The sequence below is a fragment of the Penicillium diatomitis genome (assembly GCF_028827545.1).
Source record: "Penicillium diatomitis strain IBT 30728 chromosome Unknown utg000003l_segment0_segment0, whole genome shotgun sequence".
NCBI classification, from domain to species: domain Eukaryota; kingdom Fungi; phylum Ascomycota; class Eurotiomycetes; order Eurotiales; family Aspergillaceae; genus Penicillium; species Penicillium diatomitis.
This window is the reverse complement of record NW_026623175.1, coordinates 1,178,180-1,195,882: the sequence shown is the minus strand read 5'-3', so window position 1 is coordinate 1,195,882 and position 17,703 is coordinate 1,178,180. Positions and strand designations below refer to the sequence as shown.

Genomic DNA, 17,703 nt, shown 5'->3' with positions numbered 1-17,703 from the left:
TGGCTTTTGGGGCCCCTCCCTGGTTCGGGCGGCGAAATATGTTGGAGAACACGCGCGTTCAAACTGCAAGACGGACAACGGCTCTCAGATTGAGGCCTGTTTCGGGAGTCATCCACCGTCCACAGTCCACACTGTACGTGAGTGTAGTACTGTAATGTGTAGCCTGTAGCGGACAACTTCCAAGCACCCGGCCACGGGGACAATGAGCTGACTGATTAAGCATACTAGCTTGTTCAAGGGTCGCCTTGATGAAGCTTAGAGCGCGTGACACTCCCCGTCCTTAGTGCTTCACGGCTTACTCCACTTGACTACGGTCACGACTCCTTCAACTCACATGATCAGAGCATTGCCGCGGATGTGGATAGACGGTCGGATGGCGCCGAATTGCATTGACTCACAGGGGGTACTCTTGCAACCCAAAAATGTGAGGGCTGCAATGCAAAGACAGTAGTACTAGGACTAAAACTAGTAGGACTAGGGACCGGGAGAGATCACCTGACCATCACAGTTGTATAGCTCCCGATATCGGGGTGGTCTCACGTAATTCTAGCATCTGCGCCGATTCCAAAGCTTGATGCACCGCGGATGATCAGAAAAAAAAAGAAAGAAAGAAAAAAAAAAAGAGAAGGCTCCATGTCCTGCATACAGTACACTGTACAGTCACAGGGCCTTCTACTCCACCGTCCAGTCACTCTTATCCCTCGTGAAATGTTGGATTCTCAGGAACGGTAGGTCGATTGAAGATCGTGGCGACCGCCCTCCATGCGACTCGTAAGCCCCCTCGGCGTGGTTCCCTGGACTGGCGGCATGGAGTTGGGGGCACGATCCAATCGATAGATGTGATTGGACTCTGGGCCCTGCGCGATCGTCCCTCCGCCATGTGTTGTTAACTTATTTCATCTTTTTCTTTCTCTCATATTGTTACATACATCTTTTTTTTGGGGAGGGGTTCCCACCTTGGCGCCGTGGACAACGCGTTGATCGTCTCGGAAAGCGCTCACCGGACCAGATCCATGGGAGCCTCTTTACGCTGTGGCAGGTCGGGATCAACAACCGGACGGTCAAGCTGTTTCCTGATAAGGACAAGACGCGTTCCTCTACTTGGCAGTTCCTCAAATCCCACCGGACTCGAGTGAGGGGCTCATCCATCTTCACGGGTCCTTGACAGTGATGGTTGCCCAGGATGTACAGTACGATCTTCCAGAGGATCTTCCATCCGAAGAGTCAGGATAGGAAACGTTCCGGCTGGAGGGTAGAGTGGAGGTCAAGAAGGTGAATACGAGTGTCTATGATTGGTGGCAAGGGATTTGACTGGCGCATTTACCCGCCTCAGTCACCGATTAAGAGTAAGGTTGAGTACAACCGGGTCCCGCTCGGACTCCACAAAAGGAGACAAGAAGGGAATTATGGTTAACTCGAGCAGGTGCATGTTTCACGGCTCCTTTGCCGAGACAAGAGGCGAGAAAGACGATCCCATCAACAGATGGCCATGGCAAGGATGATCCGTTGCAGCCACATGGAGCACAATGCTTTTTTTTTGTCTCGGATTCACCTTCAAAGAATCGATCGGAGGGATTGTTGTGAGCGGGGTTTTCACATGGGACGTGGATGACCAATAAACTTATCGGGAATAGTCGAGCTCCTGATACTCTGTCCGGAGTGTCCTCTTCTATCTCTGTACAGTAGTCAGGAAGTGATGGTCCAATGTAATCGGTTGCGAGCTTGTACATGTGAAACTCAAACCTGACAGGGCGGGTTCAGGATGGGAACGAAGAGGCAAATCATAAACTATCAAATCACATGCACAAGAAGCTCAATCAGATGATTCTACCAATCCATTCCGTCCCATCATCACTGTCCACTGGACAGTGTTCAGTGTTCAGTGTCCACCAAAATGACCATCAAACCTTAGTCCTCTCCACGGTCTCCGTGGTCCGTCACATCTGCTTCCTTGACCTCCTTTTCCCACCCTCAACTCGAGCATATCAGGATCAGCCAAGTGGCCAATACCCTACTAGTAGTATGCTAAGTTTGCGTTTTGTATGACTCGATGTAGTAAGTAAGTCGGTGAGTACTAACTTAACCGTAGTAAGTTAAGTACTACACAGTACACACAGATGGAAGACGCCATAGCTTGGGCGGTCATTCGCTGGGCTCCTTCTCCCCAGCCTATTACCCCACCCATCTACATACAAGGGCATATAGTCGATCGCGATCCATAGACGCACAGCTCCGATGAAGTGTCCAACGCAGTGGAAATTCCATGTCCTCGACGCGTACTGCCTGCTGCGGCCAAGAACAACAAACGAGATTCCGTGCGTATCTCCACGTTTCACACTTGAAGGACCTTCGTTTGATGCAAATCAACCCCTCCAAACCCGAAACTCTAGAGTATCCGTAGCTCCTCCGTACTACCGATCGTCGCACCTGCCTCCAACCAGGCTAATGCTCCGATAGTCTCTGCAGGGTTGCCGTCGAGGGTCCTCATTTCCAACGTCCTCCCGCTGGCTAACTCGCTTTGGAAGTAGCATTGTAATGAGTAATCTACACACACCGTAAGAGATCTACACGAAACTGCACTATCTGACACAACCTGTCAATTCCATTGCAGAGAAAAAGCTTACCAGAATTATTCAGTCGGGTTAGAAGGTACTGTATAGTGTATAGACCATACTACATAGTGCATACTGTATACTGTATATATCACAGACAATAGAACTTGGTATGACCGACTTTCAGCCATGTACTGAGGTTCGTACTACCTGAGCCGCTACTAAGTGTCGCGGCTCGGAGTTGTACTAAATCATGTACCGCAGTAGTGAGTATGACAATTCGATCCTCTACACGATTATCACCCAACCCATGCCCTAGTCACCTGCAGTCCCTCCCGAAACAGTGTCACCGTCGACACATCAAGCGATTGACCCTGCACGAACCATATCCAGCAGGTAGTATTCGGAGCAGACCGAAGTGGTGAGACCGCTTGAGACCAGTCGATCTCATCTCAAGCAAGAATGGGGTTCTCCCAAACTGTGTTTTGTTCATGAAGCCACAGCATACAGTCCGCTTGATATACACTTGTGCCACGAGCTTCCCCGCATATGACCGTCCATGCCCGGGCGCGATAAGAGCTTTTTGTTTTGTGAAAGTGGGCGCTCGAAATCCCTTTTGCAGGATGGTACTTTTCTTAAGTTTTCTTTTGACCTGGCCTGGCCTGGCCTGGCCTGGCCCGGGCCCGCCTTGTCAGTGGACGATCTCCTGTCCGATCAGATGTTGTTTGATCCCTGCAATGGGCTTCTTGGCCGTGCTTAATACGTGGCGCCTCTTCTTGCTGCGGGACGCTGCCGAACTTCATAAAGATTAGGTGGGAAGTCTCCATGATGCCGGCATAATTCATCGGAAAAGGTGGGATCATTGTCGATGGCAGCCTGAAGCCGAGACGCCCGCTCATCATGGTCCAGATCCGATAGCTCACTTGCTTCGATGGCGCCATCGACATCAGGTGCGCTGGGCAGAGAAAACCGGTGAAAGGCTTCGTTTTCTTCCTCCTGGCACACATTACTTTAAATTGATGTGGACGGGCTTTATACTAATGGACCACACAGGGATAACTCTGTACTATATCGATTCAGACGGCAGTACGTGGACAACCCACTGGGAGATGAGTATGCCGTCGGCTATGTGCGACTGTGTATGAAGTTAATTGGGGATGCATTAGGCTTAGCTCGTTCTATTTCTGATGGTGGGCACTTGGCAGAGTCGATGTTGCTGTCCCGTGGCAGCTACGGTGTAACGTGGCCGGCCCGCTCGGCTGGAACCCTAAGTCTCTGCCATTTGTGGATGGAGGCTGTCGCTTCTGTGAACTGCGAAGTACTTAGTACGATCAACCGAGTGGTAAGAGCACCTTGTCCCGGGGTGGTAGCGCGATATGGGCACATGGGGTTTTCCTTTTCCAAGCCGTTAAATTGGAATGTAAGGTGAAACCGCTCAAGTCAATGAAAGGAGCGATGAGACCTAGTGTGACGATTCCTTCTGTGGTTCTGGAGACAAAACTCCAAAAAGACGCTCAACAATACATTTGGTAACCGTGTGTGACATTTGTGTTCGAAAATGACTCAATTTTTTGCCGATACATGTTATTCCAGAACCATGTACCAATACAAGTATCAACTCCCAATCTTCCTGCACTGCCTGCAGTCCAAGGTAGAACACTTCCTTAGCCTGACTTGATCGCATACGATCGCCGAAATTTATCGTCCACCTCAACGAGATAGTAAGTGTTCGGCGCCATGGCTTCGATATTCCCAACGGGTGTATAAGGGTGTTGTTGATAGGCTCGTTCACGAAGTTGACACATCTAGACAATGCACAAGACTTTTTGTTTAGCGGTGATCAGGTCCTTCAACCACCTATACAGAACCTTACCTCGTCGTAAACCTCGGGTGAGACCTGTGTCCGTGTTGCCAGACGAGCATGAAGGTCAATCATTGACGCAATCTCACGGACATCGCCCACAACCCTGAAACTGAGCAATGTGCTTGCCAGACCACTACCAAAACTGAAAAGTCCAATCCGCCGTCCAACAAGTTCGACACTGGGAACATTAGTGAGCAGGCTGATAAGAGCCGAGTAAACGCCGGCGGTGTACATGTTGCCGCACATTGTTGGTGCAGTCAGACTGGGCTGCACACGATCTGCGAACCTGGAATGGGAGAGGCGCATGAAAAGCCGTTCCAGTTCTTTGTCATTGAGAGAATCTTCTTCACTCTGGTCCATGACGGATGGAAGCACATCCTTGGAGCCGAAGAGTCCGTTCTGCGGGTCAGACTTGTAATCATTGTAGAGTAACCGAGCGTATGCCTTGACAACCAACTTGCAGTTGGGGGCATGGAACAGGAAATAATCGAATTCGTCAAGTGGTAGGGTCGACTGGGATTCTGAAGAACCCATGATGGCTCCTTGACCAGAAGAGATACCAAAAGAACCGCTGGATCTCGGCCCACGACCAGCCTGCTTCTCCCGATATCGACGATAGCATCCATCCAAGGCACGCAGGTAGCATCTCGATGAAAAATGGCCATCCACATTCGGATACTCGGACTTGAAGTCCGGCTTGTAAAAGTCATACGTATGCTGCATGAAGGACGCTCGCAGTGGCTCCAGGAGTAAAGGAGCGTCTGGACCGATGAGCATTGCTACACAGCCAGCACCGCCAGTCGGTCTGGCAGAGATGGTATTGTAGAGAGCAATGTCCGAGGCAACAACAATGGCATTTCTGCCGTCCCACGCAGACGATTCAATCCAATTGACTGCGCTCAAGAGCGCACTCGTACCGCCGTAGCATGCGTTGTAGACGTCGACGCCCTCCACATCGGTATTTGATCCGAAGAGTTGCATGAGCACAGACTTGCAGGACTTGGCTTTGTCCAGCATGGTTTCTGTGCCTACTTCAAGACGACCGATCGATTCGGGTGGGATGTCGTATTTGCGGAGAAGCGAGGAAACCGCGGTCAGAGCGAGAGAATAGGTATCTGACGGAGAGAAGAGCGAGGGAGTGTCGTTATCAGCACGTTGTCTCTTCTGGTGACTAGTATTGGAAAATAAAAAGCACCGCAGAACAGACTCAATCACTATATATATATATACCTTCTCGATCGTCACAGATACTCATCTTGGTCTGACCAAGTCCAATGGTGTATTTCCCCTTACTTGCACCGAGATAAGACTCCAGGTCTGACTGGGACACGTACTGTTATGGAGAGTCAGTCAGGTTAGTCCTGCCATTGCATAACCCACCGTACCTGTTGTATATATAGCACTTACTCTGCTGGGAAAGTAAAGCTCCAAAGCTTTGATTCCAATGTTGCGAGCCATGACTGAGAAATGAAGGTGGAGCGGGAGGCAGTAGTTCCTGGTATAAGTTTGAGACGAAGAGAACACCGTCGAGCTGCACATGCCATTGCTTTTATATTCAAACATGAGCTAGCTAGGTAGTAGCACAATGATGGCTGAATACCTCAGAACGGCCCGTGACGGCCGCTTACAGCAACCACGTCTCATAACCGCCCAATATCTTTGGCTGACGGATTCCAAGATTTGTAGCTCTTTCACCGTATCATCTCTGGCCATCCAGTCTCGAGAATCTTGCGCAAAGGATTACAGATTGCCATCACTGTCCAGAAGCTAGATTCAAGTTGGCAAACTCCGTTCATCCGAGCCAGAAGACACGCCTGTCAGGAAATACTGGAGTCCACTCGAATCGAGCATCCCATGTCATTCGGATAACTACACTGTAGATCGGGTCCTGCCGTGAGATTCGACCCCGTCGGGAGTTGGAGACGAGTCTAGTACTTCCGAGTATCGGAATGACTGCGCCGGTTGTGGCTTTCTTCCGGATCTCTTCAACAGCAAGGTACAGAGAACCCGAGAGTTACCAGTGTTGGTAATCTCGAATTGGAAGTGCCTGGCACCGCACTTGGCACACGGACCAGAATCTCACTTCGATGTCCCCTCTGGCGTAAACATTCACCGCTTCCTTCGCGGAATGATCCAGGAATGACCTGTTCTAGGATTTTCTGAGGATTCGTGAGACTGCGTTCATTCTGGCTTGGCGTCATTGCAATTCTCCATGATTAAATCCACAATGTACTTGAGGCCCTCCATTTCCTCCTCAACTGTCTGTCCCAACCCATTGGGATCAATACTGCAACCAACGTACACAGGACGCTGCATTCTCCTCGCTAGAATCTTGGCCACTCTCGTGGTGTACTCGATGCTGGACGGCGTTGTGTAAAGGGTGGTGGATAATGTTTGGTTGGGTGACGTTCGCTTTGACAGTCAGCTTCGATCACGTCTTTTATAATCAAAGCAAGGTCTTTTTGCTCGGCAGTCTTTCTATCAATGAGATTGGCGGGGGTGTGAAATTGATTGGAAGTGCAGGGGATCATCGTGGGTGAGCTATAACTGGGGAATCTGATACTCACATCAGGCATAGCGTAGACGAAGCTACCCATCGGCTTGAATGAGCCAGACGATTCGCCTGGAGTCGATGTAGCAAGATGGACCATTGTGCAAGCCTTCATAACAGTCAGATGCACATGGCCGGTGGTGTGGAAAGCCCTAGGAAGCGGGAAAGACAGCTCCTTGGGCTTCGTAGTGGGGTCGAGCAACTCCAGCTGAGGAATCATGGAGGACTGAGCCGTCGCCATGATGTAACAGTGCCCTTGACGACAAGATGAACTGGACGGAGATGAATGAAGGTTGTGACAAGCGGTCTTGCTGATGATGTGAGGGATCCTTTTGCTTCCAGCTTGACGTCGAACATGCAGAAGATGGAAAGACCCCGCCGTGTCCATGCGGCGAACGTCGATGGTCCACTCATCCCGCCTTTCCCGCACTCGCGCGTCCCACGCGTTCAATTCCGGAATTGGATCTCGCCGACTGTTTAAAGGCATCGCCGGATCCCTGGTACCTCTGCCCAGACCTCGAGTCTGGAGGACTTGAGCTCAAAGCATTCATGGCAGAATCAGACACTCAATCAGCTCACGAGGCGGATGGGGAAGGGGAAGCCACATGGGCGGGGGACTATGACCCATTCTCCGATGATGGAGAGCGGCGAAGCCTTTTTGCCGCGCTGGATTCTTTCCGGTACGTCAAACAAAAACATTCCCGGCCTTTTTGCATCCTCTCAAAAAGTCTACCGACCAGACCGTGGGATTTCTCACACGAACGATGGGACACAACCAACGTGGCAATCATGTGACTAACCAGCGAGCTACAGACAGTATCGGCGAACAATGCACCAAATGGTGACGCATCGGCGTCGTCAAGCGTTCTATGCCTTACCCTCGGAGCACTGGCAGATGCTCTCGCAGCCACCTTTTTCTTTTCTGGACACCTTGAACCACGTCGATGATGCGATTGACACTAACGCTGAACTCGCCGACGCCATTCTCGCTCTGGGTCTGGAGTCCTTTGGGCTCCAGGCCGATCCACCCAAAGACGACCCTCTCTGTTGGCACGACACAGCTACTGCGTCCGACGTTACCAAGGCCTCCTCCACTATTCACCAATTTTTCCGGGACTGGAGCGCAGAAGGCGCTGCGGAGCGAGCCGTTTGCTATGAGCCTGTCCTTCGGGATCTCCACACCGAATTTCAATCACGCCGAGACGCAGGGGAGGAGATTCGGGTTCTAGTGCCGGGCGCCGGCCTCGGCCGACTCGTGTTCGAGACCTGTCTAGCTGGGTACAGTGCAGAGGGTAATGAGATCTCGTATCACCAATTGTTCGCGAGCAGCTGGGTCCTCAATCACACCGCGGGTCCTGCCGCACATGCTGTGCATCCTTTTGCGGGCAAATTCTCCAATCTCCAGAGTCGGGCGCAGCAACTGCGGAAGGTCATGATACCCGATGTTCATCCTGGCGTGGCGATGGCGAAAGCGGCCGAGACGCAGACTCCCTTGGGTTCGATGTCGATGGCGGCCGCTGACTTTCTGGTCCTTTACATGGAATCGAGTAACCGAGAGTCCTTTGACGCCGTGGCCAGTGTCTTCTTCATTGACACCGCCCCCAACATCATCCGGTACATTGAGACCATCTATCATTGTTTGAAACCTGGGGGTTTGTGGATCAATGTGGGACCACTCCTCTGGCATGTCGAAAACGGACGCCCACGTGCGGACGAGGACGAGGAGGACACCTCAAACGGGAATAAAGACACCAATCAGACGTCCCCGGGCATTGGCGAAGGTGGTAGCGTGGAGCTGAGCGAGGACGAGGTGCTGTGCTTGGTGGAGCGCATGGGCTTTTGCATCGAGATACGACCGGGTAATCGGCAGCCATGCGGCTATATCCAAGACCCGGATAGTATGCTTCAAAATCTGTATCAACCATCACATTGGGTGGCCCGCAAGATCGTCAAATAGGTGAGTACAGAATGGAATGAAATAGCAGTATATCAATGTCGGAGATTCAAAGCGATTTCATTGACGAGGATTGGTGATGCGTTTGACTAGAAAAGCATACAAGACGTGTACTTGAAACTTGAGAGTGGGAACACCCTTTCTGAAGACAGAGTTCCTTGCCTTGCATCGTATGACACAGGTGACTTGGATGGAAGGGTGGACAAAGTCACATGATGTGCTACATTCAAACCGAAACACCTTCGAACACTGGCAGCTACTTTAACTTGTACCGTAGTTTTTCCCCTCCATCAGCGTGACCGAACAAGCCACCCCCGTCTGGGCCTCGTTCCAGCCCAAACAAAGCTCCGGGTTGTCAAATGCACTCGTGGGGCCGGAAGATGACTCGGCTGAACAAAGAAACAAAACAGGCGAATCTGGGACTCAATGGGAAGAAAGCGGTCGACGTCGAAGTCAGTCCCATGACTCCCATCAACTGAAACCGGGAGAAAGAACGGACTGTTCACTGTCGCCCAGGGTATGCGGATTCGATCGAGAGGACTGCAACCTTCACATTTCCACCCGATGGTCGTCGGTGCAAGACCATCGGTCCCAGATGGTCCCAGATGTCGCTTGGCCTGGACGTAGCTTGGGCCAGACACCCACGATCTACGTCAGATGGAGCGCTCATCATGGACAAACACCGCTCGGACAGCAGGCGCACCGCCCCACCAGAGGCGTATGCGGACAAGGGGATAGCTAGCGCTGAGCCCTGCGTAGACGCCGATGGCTCTGATCTCCCTGGGAAGAGGACGAGTTGCCAAATCGAGGCTTGCTCATGGGCGACAATGAATTCATGACAAGTCGTTGGTATCTTGCGTGGCCCTGACTTTGGCCTGTCCAGCGCGGATGAAGTGTTCACAGGAACAAATCAGGTACCACCTCGACAGTGGTGATAGTACAGTGCCGTCCTTTCACTTCTCTGTGTAAAAGGCCTACTACTCCTGGTACTCGCCCATGAATTACCAACCAAGGCCAAGGGAGTGTCTTTTGGATCGCAGGAGCGCCTCTCAGATCTCTGGTGGTGGTGGTGGTGGTGGTAGTAGTAGTAGTTATTGTTGTTGTTGATCTACCAGTGATGCCCGGGTCGGATCTATAAGTCGATTTCTATTGTGGTCCCTGCTTCCGTGATACTGTGTGATCCCGAAGGAAATCATAGCAGTGACTGGTCAATCCTCGAGTCTTGGCTGTGTCAGGCTATAGATTTTATTTGAATATTTTTAACTAGAATCAACAATGAATCAGCCCTCGGGGATCAGGTTCTCTAATTGGGAGAGTGCCAGCGCTCAGCCTCTCGCCGTAAGCACTACCCGACACTTCGTAGTGACGGACGACGACTACCAGTGTGCAGTTGTGCATGGGGCAGGCTATCCAGATTTCAGAAGGCTACTGATTTAGTATCTCCTTGCCAACGTGAGTGACAACTGCGGTTATCTTTATCTGCGAGTCTCTCGACTCTCTTCCCTTCGTGTCTCTTTTTTAGCCCCCGCCACCAATTTCACCCCCGTAGTTTGTGCTCGGCCTCTCTGTCGCATTCCTCTCCCATGTCCATCCCTTCATCTGGAACTTTCGCTTGATCGTATATCTGTGTGAACGGCCCTTTCCTCATTATCCCATTCTACCTACCCCCGTTCAAGTCCCAGTCCTGTGTCCTGCCTGGTTGCCATTCTTGGAAAGCGCCCTGCGTGAGCCTCCCTTCTGCTCAGCCTTGGTGACCGGCCCTCGCCTCAGTTGCGCTACTCCACCATCTTCCACTGACGCCCCTGCAGTTGTTACAAACTCACTGGCTGCACCTTTCTTTTACCACTGGACTACTCTCTCTCTCTCTCTCTCTCTCTCTCTCTCTCTCTCTCTCTCTCTCTCTCTCTCTCCTGCGCTTTCGCGAATGCCCGCCTCCTTCACCCACTGCACCCTCTCTTCCGCTCTCCTCCTTTCTCTCCCTCTCCCCCTACCTCCCTCAGCTGTTGCCTCCGTCCCTTGATCGTGAACCACTCTCCTCCTTCCACTCTTGGAGACTCGATCGCCCACTGGGTTGCCTAAGTACTTCATTCCGTGTCTGTCCAGCGACCCCGGGGGTGCTCCGCCTCACGTATGTCCCTCATGAGCTCCCGATTCAGCAAGTCCCTCTTCCGTCGCGACAAGAAGCCTCAAAACAATAACCCCCCGCCGGCACCCTCCGTCTCCTACAACCCCCTCGTCATCAACCCCTCCAACGGCACCTCCCCAACCTCGCCTTCTCATCGCAGCTCCTCCTCCACCAGCCTGTCCGTTGCGCACTCAACTCAACTCGCGCGGCCGCCGAGCTTTCCTTCAGCCCGACCCACCAGTCCCATGATTCCCGGTCAACTCGCCCAGCACCCCGCCCCGCTGAACCCCAGTGCCGCCATGCAATACGCCGGCCACCAACAGCAGCCGATGAACCCGCCGCCGGGTTACAGCATGCAACCACCACAACCACAATCCCTCGGTCATCCCTTACAACCCCAACTGGGCCAGCAGATCCAGTATCGCAACCCCGCCCTCGATACCGACCCTGCCAATCGCAACAAGGCTCAGCTGATTGTGGGCATTGACTTCGGCACCACCTTCTCCGGCGTCGCATTTGCGTTTGCGACCAACAACGAGGCCCGCGAGGATATCATCACCGAATGGCCGGGTGCCGGTACCCATACAAAGCAAAAAGTAAGTGAGGACTGCTGTTCCTATAACGGGTTGCCATTTCCACCCTTCCACCCACCAAAACAACGATGCGGTAGTCCCTCCAAGACGCATTACCCATTCGACTCTCCGACCTTGGTCTAATTCGTCCCCCTTTCTGTGTCTCAATCTAGATTCCGACCGTTCTCTACTATGACCAGTACCAGAAAGTCGTCGGCTGGGGCCCAGATATCGCAGAGGCGCTTGCTCCCACCGGGTACCCCAAGCCGGGGGTGCAGAAAGTCGAATGGTTCAAGTTGCAGTTGATGCTGTCGGGCAACACTTACATCGACCCCATCAACTTGCCTCCTCTTCCTCCGGGCAAGTCAGAGATCGATGTCGCCGCCGATTACCTATTCAAGCTGCGACAGGCCATCCGTGCCCAGCTCCAGAAGACCCTCGGAGAGGTCTTCACTCGCGAGGAGCGCAATATTCGCTATTACTTGACTGTGCCGGCCATCTGGAATGATGCCGGCAAAGCCGCCACCCGTGCGGCTGCCATCCAAGCCGGCTTCCTCCGAGATGAGAATGACAATCGCCTGACCTTAGTCTCGGAGCCCGAAGCGGCGGCGCTCTTCTGCGCCAAGACCGGGTTGCTCAATCTCAAGGTCGGCGACGCCATCTTGATCGTGGATTGCGGTGGCGGTACCGTTGATCTCATCGCGTATGAAGTGGAGGAGGAGCAGCCGTTCAGTGTGGCCGAATGCACGGCCGGGTCGGGAGATTCGTGCGGATCGACTGCCCTGAACCGTAACTTTAGCAACATCTTGCGCGCCAAGATTCGGAAGATGAAGCTCCCGGATGGATCTCGCACGGCTGGCAAGGTATATGCCAAGTGCATCATGGATTTCGAAAATCGAATCAAGGCGGATTTCCGCAACAACGGTTCAAAATGGGCGGTCGACGTCGGCATTGAAGCAGATTTCCCCGATGCAGGCATCGAGGAAGGGTACATGACATTTACCAACGAGGAGATTCTTCAATGTTTCGAGCCAGTGGTGAATCGCATTCTCGAACTGGTTCGGAACCAGATCATTGCCATTCAAGCACAAAATAAACTACTCCAAGTATGATGCGTCCCCGTTGTGATTTTTCTCGTGGTTGGTGGATTATCGTGCTAACACGTCTTAGAATGTCCTGGTTGTCGGTGGATTTGGTGCCTCGGAGTATCTGTTCCAGCAAATTAAATTGCACGTGCCGCCCCAGTATCAGACCAAGGTCGTCCGGCCGATGGACTCCGTCGCTGCCATTGTCAAGGGCGCCGTGACGGCCGGTATTACTGAACGGGTCATCACGCATCGTGTTGCTCGTCGGCACTACCTCATGGCCACCCTGCAGCCCTTCAAGGAGGGATACCATCCCGAGCAATACCGAGTGCCCAGTCTCGATGGTCGTGATCGCTGCAAATATACCCGGCAGATCTTTGTTCAAAAGGGAGAGCGGGTGAAGATTGGTGAGCCTGTCAAAGTCAGCTTTTTCCGCCAAGTGGCACCCGGCGCTACTCTCATGTATGAGGATGTGTTGTACGCATGCGACGAAGACGTCTGTCCCGAATATACCAAAGATCCTCGTAAGTCTTCGTCTTTGGTCTACTTTTTTTTATGTGTTATGGCATCGTTCACCAATGCTGATTTTACCTTTCACTTTTCCAGGTATCAAGGAGGTTGTCACCCTCACCTCGGATTTGTCACGCAAGAATCTTGAGACGGACTTTGAGCGGATGGATACCCCGCAAGGTGTATTCTACCGAGTATACTTTGACATCTACTTGACACTGGATGGTAGTGAGTTCAGCGCTGAGCTGGTCTGCCAGAACGAGGTGATGGGTCGCTGCCGTGCCAAGTTCCGTTGATTGAGTTTTGTCTGTCTCTTGTCTCTTGATTCCCAATATACCCTCGGTGTTGATACATGCAGAAATGAGCCTTCTTTGGTGTATCTCAGCCCTGAATGTCTAGGCCATAATTACTTCCTCTTTATTTCACGAATCACATACACGTATGCCACGCTTGAATATACTATAGTGGATAAGAAGAGATGATTTGAAAGGTGTTGACATGCCCATGAGGTCACAATCCATTCCAAATTGACTTGGACCTGAAGGATTGAGAACCGTAGTCCTTTCTCTCGCCTCTTCCCTCGTTTACAATGGATGATAATGGACCACGCCACTCATAGGGATGAGGGCGGGCTCAACTTGCCATTCTTGAGACAATTCGCCTTCTTGATTGCGATCTGACCTGCGGACAGACAGTGACATTTTGAACAGTAAGAGTTTGAAGATCAATACTCTGTTTCTATTAGAGAATTCAAGCCCTTTCAAACCTATGGCGGGCGCTTGACACGGCCCAAGTCTTTTATTCCAGATCAGATCTACACCTTGACCGACCCCGAAACATGCCACGGACGTTTAGATAACATTGATCATTACCACTCCGGGGTTTCGACCAGAAGCATATTCGTCAAAGCCCGCATCTAGGTTTCCAGGTTAATGCTCCTGCCGAATCGCGCATAAAGAGAGACCTTGAGTTGCTGCATCTCGTCTCTCAATTCACCCAGGGAGTCCTCGAGCTTTGACACATCCGCATCAATCTGCGCCGTGGAAGTCTCGAGCATGGACTGGGCATCTGGAAGAGGGAGGTGGAAGAAGGCGTCGCCGATTTTGTAGCTTGGATGATATGTTAATGAGCGAGATGGCCGAACTCAGGGTTGTGCTGGTTTTGTCCTGGAAAGGCTGGACAGGGGCGGAAGTTAGGGAGAGGTGGATTGGAGACTGGGGCACTTACGGGACGAGCTCGTCTTCATCAGCAAGTTCAAGTTCGGTGGAGATTTCTTCCAGATCTTCTTTGTCTTTCTGTGTCATGGGTTAGTCATTTCCCCCCCCTGTTTCTGTCTGGTGTTTTGGACTGATGCGTCACTCCGGACATGGAATGCGTTTAGATTTGATCTTGGGGCTCTGCTTGCTGAGAGATGGGCTGTTGTGCATGTGTGTCTTTCCATACCTGCTTGGATTTCAACTGCTCCTCTAGGACACTCTCCCGTTGATGTAATCGACTGAATCGGTTGATCTTTTCCTGGTCTTCACGACGCACTTCATTCTCCTCACCAGTGGCCGTGGCCTCGTCGGCCCGAGAAAGCTGTTTCGTTGAACAGAAGTAAGCCCTCCTTGTCACGATACACATTGAAGAGCATCAGAGCCGATGTGAGAAGAGAATCGAGGAGGATGAAGCAGAACAGAACCGATTCAGGCCAAATGATCAATCTGGTCACATTTTAACCATGATCATCCCCGCCGCTCTCTCCTATTGTGGTTGATATGGCAGGTGTTCTTTTCCCCCCTCCCGGCTCTTTTTTCTCTTTCAGATATTGGGGCACATTTTTCTTCGTGCGTTCCCGAAGGGGAAGGGACAAGGCAGACTTACCATGCGTGGTTGAATCATGTGGAAATCTTTTATTTGTTTATTTGTGGAGATGGGAATGGAATGGAATGTGCCACCGACTCGATCAGCTTTAGGAGAGTTTGTCGGTTCGAGTTGGTGTCTTCCAGTCTTGTCTTGTCCCGGTGGAGTTGCCGTGAAGGTGGCCCGTGCGTCGCTGGAGGTTCGGGTGTGTGTATCGAATGTGTAAGATGGACATTTGGATATCGGCTTCCCGACAGGGTTGAGTATCGATAATGCATTCATGATGGATTACGTGGTATCTAGAATCAAATTAGATAGTACCGGTATGAAGAGTCGGCGGTGATAAAAGCAGGTCACTCGGTCTATTCATGGCATTAGAGCACACAAAACAAAGTCAGGCCCAATTGCCCGCTAGATGTCACCAGGGATTCTACCTTCTTCTATATACTGTGCTTTAATCAGAAAACGTTTCACTGCTCAGGCAGGCCGACCAAGAGTGAAAGAGCGATCAGCTCGGGCATTACTCCGAAATGCCTGAAATTGGTAGAGATGCAATGAACTCGGTCATCTTCATGGATATCGATCCGGTAACTATACCTGATGGGATCATGATCATGTACCTCAAGAGAAGTACTGTAGGTGCCAAGGCCCAAGATGCTTCTTTTTTCCTCTTAAAATGACATCATTTCCCTCTACCGCAATAGTTACATGTGACCGTCTTTGAAATCAAAGTCACTCGATCGTACAGTGGGAATGGATGCAGAAATAATACTTTCAGATAAATATCAGTCAACCGAATTTAGCACTCTTGCTTCCTTTCCTTTGCGGGGAAGACAAACCTTGAGTCCTCCAGCGCGGTGCAGTAGGTCGAAGGTACGAGGTACTCTTAATGCCCTCTGAATTCGGTCGGCGCTGTTGTCACTTTGGACGGCTCCCGCGCATGACGAGCTGCCGTCGGAGAAACAAATCACCTCCGCAGGCGGACATCATCCCCAGCCCGTTGATCATCTTCACGGAAACCACCTGACCCAACTTGTGCTTTCCAGACGCCTCGCCTCGCCTCGCGTCCCTTCTCTCACCCCAGGTAGAACCACTCAATCAGACCTGAAGAATCACTCAACCTCGATCCTATCACGACTTCGATCGACACAATCCCCTTCTCCATTACTAAACTCCCGCTCCATCGAAACTCAGATACCGTCGAGTCGTCGAAGGACCAGATTGCATCACCTACCGAATCCAAGATCATAACCCTTGACCCTCCTGGTTGTTCACCATGCACCTGAAATATGGTGGGATCTCACTCCTGCTCTCGACGTCACTATCAACTCTTGGTGCAGCATTGACATTCGACTGTGCCCACGTCAATGTCGACAGTTACAAATACGACTTGAGCAAGCTGCGTGGAGTCCACGAGATATACCACGTCAACGAGACCGAGACCGCCGTGACAAACACCACCTACGTGCTCAATATCTGCAGGAATCTCGGCAGCAAAGCGGCCGACCGTGGAGACGATGGAAAGTGCGGTTCAACCAAGCGCAGTATGTTCTGACACCCCTCACCCGTAGTAAACCCGATCCTCGTCCTGGAACCTAGTCGAGAGACTCGAGACAAGCATGCGCACAGCCCGAGCATGCGAAATCTCCACTGAAAAAAGCGTGACCCTGTGTAAACCACCGGCTAATTCACATCTCTCTGTTTCCCCGATTTCAGTCTGTGGCTTTGTGAATCGACATCCGACCGACGGTAACGGAAGCAAGCGTTTTGCCTTTCCCATCGTCGGTCTCGAGCACATGGGCGGGGGCTCAATGGAGCCCAAATATACGCGACTCGAAACAATCGATCCCGAGACCAAAGGGGTGCGGGTCGAGCTCGCGGGCGGCGAGTTCAAGGGGTTTGACGATGAGGGAAAGAAAAAGGAAGCGGCGGCCGTAATCGATTTCAAGTGTGACCCGGATCGATCCGGTCTGGAGGGTCTGACGACGGAGGAAGACAGTGAGGAGGCGGATTCGGGCTCTGAAAAGGAGAGGAAGCGTCGACGCGATGAGAAGGCGGAGTCGTCCAAGCGCAGTTTGCACTTCAAGAGCTTCGAGCTCGAAAAGGGTGACAAGGATGGTGATGAGGAGTACATTTTGAGATTGGACTGGCGTACGCGCTATGCTTGCGATGAGTACCAGCGTGGGAAGCAGGAGAATTCCAGCTCCTGGGGTTTCTTTACCTGGTTCATTATCATGTGAGTGGGATAGTACTCGTTCCGGCATGGAGGCATCACGGGAAAGCTGTCTGACGTGCTAACGCTTCTCACTTCCACCATCACAGTCTCTTCCTCTGCGTGGCAGCATACCTGATCTTCGGTTCATGGCTCAACTACAACCGATACGGTGCTCGGGGCTGGGATCTCCTCCCACATGGTGACACCATTCGAGACATTCCCTATCTGTTGAAAGACTGGGTTCGCAGCGTCGTCAACACGCTACAAGGGGCCGGCTCTCGAGGCGGTTACAGTGCTGTATAGAGGCGGGCGGTTTCCCTCTTGTCCTGTATGAAATTTGAGGTTCATTTCAGGGAGAGGGCTGTTTTCAAGATGAGATATCTAGATGCCACCTATGCCCGGTGGAGCTGTTTGGATAGGTTTGGAAATGACA

At 51.8% G+C, this 17,703-nt stretch overlaps 6 protein-coding genes across 6 annotated transcripts; 3 read left to right on the top strand and 3 right to left on the bottom strand.

The window, feature by feature from the left end:
* Window positions 1-4,216: 4,216 nt before the first annotated feature.
* Window positions 4,217-5,874, bottom strand: erg13A (putative hydroxymethylglutaryl-CoA synthase; the record flags this gene model as incomplete). Its single annotated transcript, XM_056932250.1, has 4 exons — window positions 4,217-4,357; window positions 4,426-5,531; window positions 5,647-5,749; window positions 5,824-5,874. The coding sequence occupies 4 exons, from the start codon at window positions 5,872-5,874 to the stop codon at window positions 4,217-4,219; spliced, it is 1,401 nt and encodes a 466-aa protein (XP_056792209.1).
* Window positions 5,875-6,597: 723 nt separating this feature from the next.
* On the bottom strand, window positions 6,598-7,208 carry N7539_002646 (proteasome assembly chaperone 4 family protein; the record flags this gene model as incomplete). The annotated part of the gene is made up of 2 exons (XM_056932249.1): window positions 6,598-6,828; window positions 6,984-7,208. The coding sequence occupies 2 exons, from the start codon at window positions 7,206-7,208 to the stop codon at window positions 6,598-6,600; spliced, it is 456 nt and encodes a 151-aa protein (XP_056792208.1).
* A 114-nt stretch (window positions 7,209-7,322) lies between these two features.
* Window positions 7,323-8,924, top strand: N7539_002645 (uncharacterized protein; the record flags this gene model as incomplete). The annotated part of the gene is made up of 3 exons (XM_056932248.1): window positions 7,323-7,412; window positions 7,451-7,647; window positions 7,781-8,924. The coding sequence occupies 3 exons, from the start codon at window positions 7,323-7,325 to the stop codon at window positions 8,922-8,924; spliced, it is 1,431 nt and encodes a 476-aa protein (XP_056792207.1).
* A 2,136-nt stretch (window positions 8,925-11,060) lies between these two features.
* Window positions 11,061-13,509, top strand: N7539_002644 (Hsp70 family protein; the record flags this gene model as incomplete). Its single annotated transcript, XM_056932247.1, has 4 exons — window positions 11,061-11,642; window positions 11,792-12,724; window positions 12,789-13,227; window positions 13,310-13,509. 4 exons carry the CDS (start codon window positions 11,061-11,063, stop codon window positions 13,507-13,509), a joined length of 2,154 nt encoding a protein of 717 aa, XP_056792206.1.
* Window positions 13,510-14,129: 620 nt separating this feature from the next.
* Window positions 14,130-15,094, bottom strand: N7539_002643 (tubulin-binding prefolding complex subunit GIM3; the record flags this gene model as incomplete). The annotated part of the gene is made up of 4 exons (XM_056932246.1): window positions 14,130-14,322; window positions 14,441-14,508; window positions 14,657-14,791; window positions 15,077-15,094. 4 exons carry the CDS (start codon window positions 15,092-15,094, stop codon window positions 14,130-14,132), a joined length of 414 nt encoding a protein of 137 aa, XP_056792205.1.
* A 1,237-nt stretch (window positions 15,095-16,331) lies between these two features.
* Window positions 16,332-17,573, top strand: N7539_002642 (autophagy-related protein 27; the record flags this gene model as incomplete). The annotated part of the gene is made up of 3 exons (XM_056932245.1): window positions 16,332-16,599; window positions 16,772-17,291; window positions 17,378-17,573. The coding sequence occupies 3 exons, from the start codon at window positions 16,332-16,334 to the stop codon at window positions 17,571-17,573; spliced, it is 984 nt and encodes a 327-aa protein (XP_056792204.1).
* Window positions 17,574-17,703: the final 130 nt, after the last annotated feature.